This window comes from Brassica oleracea, chromosome C3, assembly GCF_000695525.1.
Source record: "Brassica oleracea var. oleracea cultivar TO1000 chromosome C3, BOL, whole genome shotgun sequence".
Classification (NCBI taxonomy): Eukaryota; Viridiplantae; Streptophyta; class Magnoliopsida; order Brassicales; family Brassicaceae; genus Brassica; species Brassica oleracea.
This window is the reverse complement of record NC_027750.1, coordinates 10801435-10813401: the sequence shown is the minus strand read 5'-3', so window position 1 is coordinate 10813401 and position 11967 is coordinate 10801435. Positions and strand designations below refer to the sequence as shown.

Here is an 11967-nt window from a genome sequence, read left to right as displayed (position 1 = left end):
AGAATCCATAATCGTGTTGGTTTTACTTTTAATTGATGAAACAGTATTTTAGTAATATTTTGTTTATTCCAAGCTGCTATAAGCAATATTATATTTGAGATAAATAATGTAATGATTGTAAATTAATACTAAATGTTCTGTGATGAACATTTCGGCTACTTTGCTTTAGATAATTGCGTGTGTGACAGCTTAGCTAGCATCAAATGGGTTGGGCAATTAAAGATATGATTGTAATGGAATGGTCAGATTAATAATTTAATTTCTTAATTTGCACTCCACTTGCACTTTTCTTTGTAGTGTTTTACTAGTATTACTTTAATCTTCTTTGTCGTTTAGTATTTCTTGTCATTTAGTACTTTTTTATACACATGTTGGTGACCTCAAACTTTGAAAAGGCGGAAATTTTATTCAGTCATGTGTGTTTGGAAAAACCCTAGCGAGGTCAATGAGTGTGAATTTTTTTCCTTTTGATTTTGCATTATACTTATATCTTTGAACCATTTTTGTTCGGTAAAGTGCATGTAAAACATTGGGATATATTGATTCAGTGATATATATTGCTACAATATGTTTGCCGTTTCCCAAGATAGCAACTTGGGGTGAGCCTTTGCGGGTTACATTAAAGTTATTTAGATCAATGTTAATGTAGCTTTTATGTTTTTTTGGATAAAATATACTACTATAATGTATGTCGCTTCCGGTGTTCGTGATTTTCGCTATAAAACTGTGATAATAAACATTACCGTTAATGCCGTTGAAAGTTAGTATGTCACAAAATAAATTATGTGAAATTTTAATATAGTATTTAATAAAACCAGAGAACACGAAGCATTTATATATGCATGGAATAAAAAATAACTGAAAATTAAATAAGAAATCGATTATACATATATGCTACTCATTAAGTCGAAAATAATTTTAGAAGCTTAAAAAAAAAAAATCGGCAACCTAAGTAAAAACTAAAAATACATGTACTCAAGGATCAATAAATGAACAATTGATTTTTTTTTAACAACATGAACAATTGATATGTAAGAAAAAAATCACAATTCCATAAATTCCGTGAAAATAAAAGAGGAAAAAAGAAAGCAAATTGAAACTTTTTAAAAACAGAAGCTAAAACGGAGCCCTACCGGTGCCGGCAGAATTCCCCGGCCAATGTTCACCTCCCATATGAGGCAAACTCATCGGTAAACTGAAGAACGGCAATCCACCGCCACCCCCTGTCGCTTCCGAGTAAATATTTCCTCCGCCTCCACCGCCGTTTTGGACCAGTAACTGCTCTTCATGCTCGTCTAAAGGCAACCTTTCATAAGCCACGTTCGTGAAAGAAGCCGCCATGACCATCACCGGCCCCGCCGCCATCAATTCTCCAACAACGTTACCTCCAACGACCTGTCCCTGAGCTCCGGCTAGGAATATCGTCAAGCTAGTCGCTCCTGGAGGAGCAGGCGGCGGAAGAAAAGATCCAGAGAGGGAAAGAATCTCGAAAGTGCCACGCAAAGTCACAACAGCTCCGACCGCTGTCGGCTGACGGATGCTGACGTTAGTGACGGTTCCGGTTCCGGACATAACACAGATCCCTCGCTGTCTCCGCCGCGCGTAAGTGGAGATGCACTCGAAAACGTCGAAGCCACTTCCCACTTCGAGAATGTGAGCCCTAAGAGTGTTAGCGCTCTCGCGCGTGACGATCGTAGGAGGTTTCGGTTTGTTCTTTGATCCAGATGGACGGCCACGTGGCCGCCGCATAACGAGGTCCCCGCTTCCTCCTCCTCCGCCACCGCCTAGTCCAGAGTTGTCAGTAGATACTATTAAATCTAAACCTTGATGATGGTGGTTTCCTCCAGCGCCACCGTCATCTTCGCGGTGATTGTCGGTGGAGAATTGGCCGACGTTGTGGACGTAACGAGAGGTTGAGCCTAGATCGAGACCAGCCATGTCAATATCAAAGAGATAAGAAAACAAAATATATATTTGACAGGGGGAATAGAGATTGTTTTTTTTAAGTAAGTAGAGATTCTAATGATTTAGGTTTAGATTTAATGGAAAGGATAGTAGGCAAGCGGGAATACTAATAAAAAGTAGAGAAGAAAATATGGCAACTCTATCAAATAGACTTTTTTTTTAGTTTATGTTACAAAAATAGATTTCAAAAAATAAAATGACCAAAATAAAATTTTTTATTTTGAAAATTTTAATATTTTTTTAGTTTTTAAAATTTGAAATCATACCTCCAAAATTTTACCCCTTAACTATAAACCCTAAATCCTAAACCTTAAATTTTAAATCCTAAACCCAAAAATATACCCCTTAATAAAATATTTTAGTTATTTTGATATTTGGAGTCTATATCTGCGATAAAATTTTTTTTAGGTTTATCTTAAGGAATTTCTCGAAAAAAAATATAGAAACATGAGAAATGAAATGTTTTGAAGTAGAGGATGGGGAAGAAGAAGTAGACGACCAAGTCTTTTCTCTGGACCTAGTTGGCCCCAAAAGACAATTATTATTATAAGGTTTTATTCTTTGTGTATGTAGTGCAAGTATATGTGTATAATAGAATCAATAAATTTCGAGTCCAAAGTTACTCGCAAGTCTTAATTATTACATTGCCGAGTATGTATTTATAAAGACGTTATTGAGTTTCTAGATTTTGTTAGGTGTATATATATATACTAGATTAAGATCCGCACCTTGCGCGGGATAAACATTATATATATAAATTATTTTATGTATATGTTCTTACATATTATGAAATAATAAATATATATTGAATAATTAAAAGTCAGTAACTATTACATATAGAATTAAATTGGTGCGAACGTATAAATAAATTTTATTAATCCAAACAATTTTTTAAAAAATTTGATAGGATATGTAATTAAATTTAAATGATATTAACATACATAGTATATTTTTAATATTAATGTCTATTAAATGATGTTTTCTACTCATATGTTTTTTTATCATGTGTATCTTTAATAACAAAAAATTTAAATTACTGATAACAAAATTTTCATTGTGGGATTAATAATTTTAGTAATTTATAATTTTTTAAAAATTATCAATGTTAGTTCAAAACTTCTATCAAAAAAATTATTCAAAGTAAATTTTGAAATTAAAATATTTATTTATTCAGTATGGTTTATAGTTTAATTTAGAATGATATATAGACATATATTAAAAATCTTAATAAAATTTAATTAGAATTTTATTTATATATGATTTTGTAATCATTTGTATTTTGTCATAACAAAAATTTTAAACCATGGATCGCAAAATTTGAATGTGAGACTTTTAACAGTTTGTAATTTATAGTCGTTTTTTAAAATTTAAAATATAACATATACAGAAAAAATTTAAATTTTTATAATATGGTTATTGTGATTTTTTAAATTATTTTGATAGTTTAAAATTAAACAATTTTGATAGAAGATATATTATTTTTTATCAGATCTTTATTATTCAAAATCATTAATTGTCATATATACTTTAGCCACATTAGGCAATTCCATAATCTTTATTTAATGAAATAATAAATGACATTAATGATGAATTTATTGTTAGTTTAATAAAAAGCTTATAATATAATTAGATGGACTAACATATTTCTCTAATAATTCTAAGAATCATCCTAATGATGACACGTGGCTACAAAAAGAAGTTGTAATGTTTCACAAATAATATATAGGGGATATGTTATCGAAGAATCTACCATTGTACTATGTCTTCTCGCCTAATAAAGCATTGGATATTTGGAGACAACATCGAGATCCCAAAAATGTGGAAAATATATAATTTGTTTGATCTTTTTTTCATGTGATTATTATAAATCAAGTATATAGATTTATTATATAATTACATGTTTTCTACAATGTGACCAGCGAAAGGTTAGACTAGGATTCTTAGTAACAATACCTATAGGTGAACCAATACATAAAACTAATGAAAACATAAACAAATGAGTGAATAACTATATAAGATCTGGACAAAGAAAATGTTAACTCCGCCCATAAGTTGACCAGCAATGTGTATAAGCTTATCAAATAAAATTTTATGTCAGGAACTTATCATACAAGTTATATGTAGTTTCTTTATCTTAAAATTAGTTATTACATACTTGCTGTTGAAAGATGAGAATGTAAAAAAGCATATTGACCTCTAATTTAACTGACCTCAAAGGCCGTAAGCCATTGGACGTATATCAACTTTTATTACCACGAGCCATGCATGAGGAGATATTCAGTTTTGTATAATGTCCAATTAATTAATTCTGTTTTTACCATCGATTAATTCTGACTCAGTCACTCTTTTAACAAACATAAATATAAACAATTCACTTTCATATAAATTTATAGGCTTAAACTTAAAAAAAGTGTAAAGGTCGGCTAACTTTGTCATTCAAATTTACGCTGTCTCGCATGAAAGCTCAAATGTTTTGTCGTAAATTTGTAATAAATTATTTTTCGAAAAAAACTTGTAATAAATTACTGGGAGCATGAAATACGAAGTCGATGAAGAGAGTTGAATTGTAACTAAACTATAGTTAGTTAACCAAGTTGACACGTTAAGTCATTAACTAGGTTTTTCTTTTCCTTGTCAACGATTAACTATGGTTAACAACTTGAGATGCTTTATCATTATGATTAGTTTAAACTAATGAAGAGGAACATTAAATAAATGGTAAGCAACGCGAAGATTCATGCGGTCAAGTGAGCGCAGCGGCGTGTTGTTCCATGCTCTTTATGAGGTATGATTGACCTTTTCGTTAATACAATCCTCAATTGTTAAAACAAAAAAAATATACCACGTTGATTAGTTCTATACTGTATTTGATTTCTTGAAGGTTTAGTGACAAACCTATGATAAATTTTTAGGTTAGCAATAAAGCTTTTTTATCACAAATATAGCATACATGAGTTAAAATGTCAAAACTATTTTATTAAATAGGTATATAGGCACTTATACATCTAAAGATAAATAATCTAGAATTAGGGTTTAAGTGGGAGGGGTGGAGCTTTAGAGGATGATGTCTAGGATTAAAAAAAAAATAGTTTTATAAAGACTTTTCAGATTTCAAAATATTTTTCTAAAAATAAAAAAAATTGATTTTTGTTAAATAAAATAAAAAGTTTGAATTAAAAACATATTATTCAAAAAAGAAAAAAAATACTTTTTTATTTTTATTATTTATTTAAATAATTATTTATTTATTATTTATTTAAATAATTATTTATATTTATATATTTATAAAATAAGGGTAAAATGGTATTTTACCACTTTAAAATGGTATGTTACCTTTTTAATAAAACTTATTTAGGTCTTTTTCTTCTTTGTGTGTTTTTATAACGATGATTTATTATGATATTACGATTATGAGAAAGATTACATAGACGATTCGACAACCGACAATACTATATGCCTTATGGGGATTTATGCTTATCTGCATCACCTGAGCCGTCTAATGAAGATCCACGCCTAACCGAATTTACTTACACCATGTTGAAGATCTCTTGTAAGCTTTTTTCCGTATTCTCCATAATTATCTAATAAATTGTTTTCTCCTCTGTGTGTTCTGTTAGAAAAAAAAAACTATTTTTAGTGTCTCTTGAGAGAATTAACCTAAAACTATGTAGTAAAATGAGTTTGATTCAAATTTAAAACTAAATTATTTATTAAACTTTAACGGTTAACAGTAAAACATGAAAGAAACTAACTCCTACCTAGTGATCAAATAAGTTGACAAATCTGCTAATAATTTCGAATTGACAGTTTTTCAAAACAAAAAAAAAAAATCGAATTGACAAATCAACCGTGGACAAAGATAAACCTCGATCATCAACTAATAATGAACCAAGAGACGTCAAGCCCACATAGCAGTCTGCTACCATACCTTATTGCTCCATTTTCAACAGATTTGTTTATATTTATTTACCCATCACCTACGGATACCTAGGACTTAGGGTTCCAGTTGCCACCATCTTGAGATGACAGAATGCTGGTGTATAGACAAATTAAGGAAATCAAAAACATTGCTTTAATTTTTAACTATACACCTTCCTAAATAATAGGAAAATTTAGTAATTAAAACTAAATTACGAATGGCAAAAGCAATAGTTTATACGAAGAAACAACAATTTAAGAAAAACGGATTATACGGAAAGGGGTAGACTGACAGGGCGGACAACGTGTGACGGCTTCTTGTGCTAATTTAGCGATGGAGCAATTTTTAATAATAAATCAAGAAGCCGTCATTAATAATTTATTAGCATTGTTAATTATAAATTCTACTCTACCCAAACTTATTAAAAATGATCATCTAATATTATAATTACTAGAATAAGACATGCGCAAGGTGAATTTATATGAATATTATTTAAGAAATATTGTATGAAAAAATAAAATTTATATTCTTGATCGAATTAATATTTTTGGCCCTTAAATAATTTTTAATTTTTTTTTTGTTAATTACATAATTTGTTTACTGATGAGCTGATTCCATTTTTAAAAATATTTTAAGTAAAAAAATCACTTATCGCATAAGAACCTAACGTTTAGGCCGAATAATTTCAGGCATATTGTTTGGTTACAATGAAACTATGTCATCTCGGTTTTATATCATGATTTAGCAATTTAAAAGTTTATTATGGTTATGAAAAGTTTAAGTTCACGTGTCAATCCTATATATCTTCAATACTTTTCTCATTTTTGTCTCGCTTTTTTCATTTTGGTTATTGCTCGATATAAATATTGATTTTTGAGTTTATTATCATTTCGTTATTTTGTTTTGGCCTGAGATTTAAAAAATATTTAAGATTTAAAATTATTAAAGATATACATACTTAGGTTAAGATCTGTGCCTTGCGCGATGAGACCGTTGTCCGTGAATATATATTAAATGACTAAGAAATCATTTACTGTTATTTAATAAGTTGGCATGCACATATAAATCAAACGATCGCTCTTGTTTATTCGCAATCATTTTAGAGTAAATAAATCAATCTTATCTATCGTATATGATATATAATTAAATTTAAATGATATTAACATAGATATATATATAGTATACTTTTAATATGGATTTTTATTGAATGAGGTTTCTACTCATATGATTTTATGATTATATGCATATTTGTGTAACAAAATTTTACACCAATGATTTTTTTAATAATGTTTAGTGGTTTCAATAATTTATAATCATTTAAAAAAAAAAAAAATTTCAATAATTTATAGTGGTTTCAATATGGATATTTATTAAATAAGGTTTCTACTCATATGATTTTATGATTATATGCATATTTGTGTAACAAAATTTTACACCAATGATTTTTTTAATAATGTTTAGTGGTTTCAATAATTTATAATCATTTAAAAAAACAATAAAGATTTTACACCAACGATTTTTTTTAATAATGTTTAGTGGTTTCAAGTATAGATATATAGTATATTTTTAATATGAATATTTATTAAATGCGGTTTCTACTCATATGATTTTATGATTATTTCCATATTTGTGTAACAAAATCTTACACCAACTTTTTTTTTTAATGTGGAATGTTTAGTGGTTTCATAATTTATAATTATTTTTAAAAAAAATGAAGATTTCAAAATTAAAATATTAACTTTTCAATATATGTTCAACGTAGATATCAAAATATAAGTATGTATTTTTATATGATGTATATAGTTTAATTTAAACAATATGAAATATATATATATATATATATATATTAACATAAACACCTATTAAAATAAAATTATTTATTTATATGATTTTATAATCATTGTATCTTATTATAGAAAAAAATTAAACCTTGATCACAAAAGTTTATGTGAAAATTTTAACAGTTTTACTAATTTATACTCGTTTTGAAAAATTCAAAATACAACATATACAAAAAAACTCTAAATTTTTATTATATGATTAATGTAATTATGTAATTTATTTTATTAATAAATAATTAAACAAAAATGATAGAAAATATACAGATTGTTAGCAAATCTTTATTATTTAAAATCATTAATTGTCATATATATCTTAATCACATTAGATAATTCCGTAGGTTTTTATTTAAGGAAAGAATTCAATTTGATAAATGAATGATTCATAATTGACATACTATATAATATAACATTTCATAACAATTTAATTTTGGACTAAAAAAAATTTCAATTGATTCTCAAAACGCCGCGTAAGCAAAATTAACATTCTAATACGTGACAACTCAATATTATCAATTTTTTAATTAATAAAAACTACAAGTTATAATTTTTTAATGTTTTTCTATTAATATATAGGGGATATGATTTCACCAATCGCCAATCTAATACAAGAGTTAATTTAATTGCATGGACTTTGGAGTTAATTAATTTAGATCATATATAACGTCAAATATTTTAATTTTCGTGTTATAATTGAACAGTCTGTTAGTGTTTTTGCTGGCTTTGCGACAGACAACATGCTTAATATACATGCTGATCATTAATTCGCATTATGTTATTGTTAAAATATGTCGTATACAGATGGCTAACGAACTTTTTAAGTAAATGTGATTTGACCAAATGTTTGTTTTTGCTTTTGTCAGTGTTTTGGATCTCCCGAATATTAAAATAGAAACATTACAATATTTGAATTAGCCATGTGTTATCACCATAATAATTCTTAGAATGTTTAGAGAAATAAATTAATCTATCAAAATATATAATAAGTTTTTTATTAAAATAATCATAAATTAATTAGTAATATTCTTAATTCGTTCCATAAATATAAATTATGGAATTGCCTAATGTGAATAAATTATATATGACAATTAATGATTTTGAATATTAAAATTTTGATAAAAATTAGTGTATCATCTATCATTTTTTTAATTTTAACTTATTAAAATAAATTAAACAACCAAATTAACCATGTAATATACATTTAGATTTTCCGTATATGTTATATTTTGAATTTAAAAAACGACTACAAGTTACTAAAATTGTTAAAAGTCTCACATTAAAATTTTCGTGAACCATGGTTTAATTTTGTTTTTGTTATGACAAGATACAAATTATTATAAAATCATATAAATATAAGGATTACAAAATCATATAAGTATGAAAACTTATTTAATAAATATTAAAATTAAATATATATATATATATATATATATATATATATATATATAAGTTTATGTGAAAATTTTAACAGTTTTACTAATTTATACTCGTTTTGAAAAATTCAAAATACAACATATACAAAAAAACTCTAAATTTTTATTATATGATTAATGTAATTATGTAATTTATTTTATTAATAAATAATTAAACAAAAATGATAGAAAATATACAGATTGTTAGCAAATCTTTATTATTTAAAATCATTAATTGTCATATATATCTTAATCACATTAGATAATTCCGTAGGTTTTTATTTAAGGAAAGAATTCAATTTGATAAATGAATGATTCATAATTGACATACTATATAATATAACATTTCATAACAATTTAATTTTGGACTAAAAAAAATTTCAATTGATTCTCAAAACGCCGCGTAAGCAAAATTAACATTCTAATACGTGACAACTCAATATTATCAATTTTTTAATTAATAAAAACTACAAGTTATAATTTTTTAATGTTTTTCTATTAATATATAGGGGATATGATTTCACCAATCGCCAATCTAATACAAGAGTTAATTTAATTGCATGGACTTTGGAGTTAATTAATTTAGATCATATATAACGTCAAATATTTTAATTTTCGTGTTATAATTGAACAGTCTGTTAGTGTTTTTGCTGGCTTTGCGACAGACAACATGCTTAATATACATGCTGATCATTAATTCGCATTATGTTATTGTTAAAATATGTCGTATACAGATGGCTAACGAACTTTTTAAGTAAATGTGATTTGACCAAATGTTTGTTTTTGCTTTTGTCAGTGTTTTGGATCTCCCGAATATTAAAATAGAAACATTACAATATTTGAATTAGCCATGTGTTATCACCATAATAATTCTTAGAATGTTTAGAGAAATAAATTAATCTATCAAAATATATAATAAGTTTTTTATTAAAATAATCATAAATTAATTAGTAATATTCTTAATTCGTTCCATAAATATAAATTATGGAATTGCCTAATGTGAATAAATTATATATGACAATTAATGATTTTGAATATTAAAATTTTGATAAAAATTAGTGTATCATCTATCATTTTTTTAATTTTAACTTATTAAAATAAATTAAACAACCAAATTAACCATGTAATATACATTTAGATTTTCCGTATATGTTATATTTTGAATTTAAAAAACGACTACAAGTTACTAAAATTGTTAAAAGTCTCACATTAAAATTTTCGTGAACCATGGTTTAATTTTGTTTTTGTTATGACAAGATACAAATTATTATAAAATCATATAAATATAAGGATTACAAAATCATATAAGTATGAAAACTTATTTAATAAATATTAAAATTAAATATATATATATATATATATATATATATATATATATATCATTTAAATTAACTATATACCATATAAAATACATAAATATTTTAATTCTGAAATTTTCTTTGAACAATTTTTTTTTTGATAAATTGTTCGAACAAATAATGACAACTTAATAGTTAAATTTTAAACTTTAAATTTTGCCTTGATTTTTTTAAATTATAAATTACAAAAACTTTTAAACATCACACCATGAAAATTTTTGTATCAGTGATTCAAAGTTTTTGTTATAAAAAGATACAAATAATCAAAAAATAATATGAGTGGAAAAAATATTTAATTAATATCAATATTAAAATATACTATATATCTATGTTAATATCATTTAAATTTAATTATAGACCATATAAAATAAAAAAATGTTTGCTTTGATTAATAAAATTTATGTGTTCGGATCAATTTGATAATATACATATAGTTACCGAATTTTTAATATTTAATATATTTATTATTTATTATTTCATAGTATGTAAAAGAATATATAATACTTAAAAATAATTTATATATAATGTTCATTCCGCGCAAGGCGCGGATGCGCGGATCCTAGTTATTTATAAATTCCAAAATTTGAGATCACGCCCAAGTGTGTCATGTAAAAACTTATCAATAAGCGATATGCATTAATTTCTATATAGAGATTTTAATCTGATCTGATGATTAGGAAATATAGAATAAGACCGTAAATGTAACAGTTCTTAGTTTAATAAACCCCACGGACGCAAACATCTAAGTATCCCAACATTTTTGGAATCTTTTTCTCCACATAGATAACAAACTAAAGATATTGTGAATATAAAATGATGTGCTTTTAAAAAAATTCAAACAAACAACTATAAAGTTTATAACGAGTTATTCTTATTATTATTGTTCTTTGGTGTAACCATGCTAATTGATACAATACTTACCATTTTTTTAGTTTTAGCAAAATTTTCAGCTACGTATATCTCCTATATATTAATTGAGAAGCATTAAAAAAATTAGAACCTTAATTTTGTATTAATTAAAAAAAACCTCAAATCCTAGGTGGTACTCTAAATGCTTTCTAAATTCCATTTCAAAGAATTCAAGAACATCTAATATAAAGTATAGTTTAATCTAGTGGTGTCACATTATTTCATAATTATATAACACTAGAGAACATTATATTAACCTAAAATATAGGAAGTGTGTATTTTTTCCTTAAATAAAAGCTACGGAATTACCTAATATGATTTACATACATATGGCAATTAATGATTATGAATAATAAAGATTTGATAACACTTTTTGCATCCTTCTTCATTTTTGTTTAAATTTATATTATTAAAAAAAAATAAACAATCACATTAACCATGTAATAAAAAAATTAGATTTTTTCTTATATGTTATATTTTGAATTTTTTAAAATGACTTTAAATTACAAAAATGAGGAAACCTTATATGTTATATTTTTTTTAAACGACTTTAAAATACAAAAATG

General features: G+C 25.6%; 1 protein-coding gene across 1 annotated transcript; it reads right to left on the bottom strand.

Annotated features, from left to right (window-relative positions):
- Positions 1-1068: 1068 nt before the first annotated feature.
- LOC106333184 (AT-hook motif nuclear-localized protein 21-like) lies at positions 1069-2010 on the bottom strand. Its single transcript, XM_013771663.1, has one exon. It carries the CDS (start codon positions 1936-1938, stop codon positions 1117-1119), a length of 822 nt encoding a protein of 273 aa, XP_013627117.1. The 5' UTR covers positions 1939-2010; the 3' UTR covers positions 1069-1116.
- Positions 2011-11967: the final 9957 nt, after the last annotated feature.

Bases quoted from the DNA above. Each gene is read 5' to 3' on its own strand.
- LOC106333184 (XM_013771663.1), bottom strand. From the start codon at position 1,938: ATGGCTGGTCTCGATCTAGGCTCAACCTCTCGTTACGTCCACAACGTC.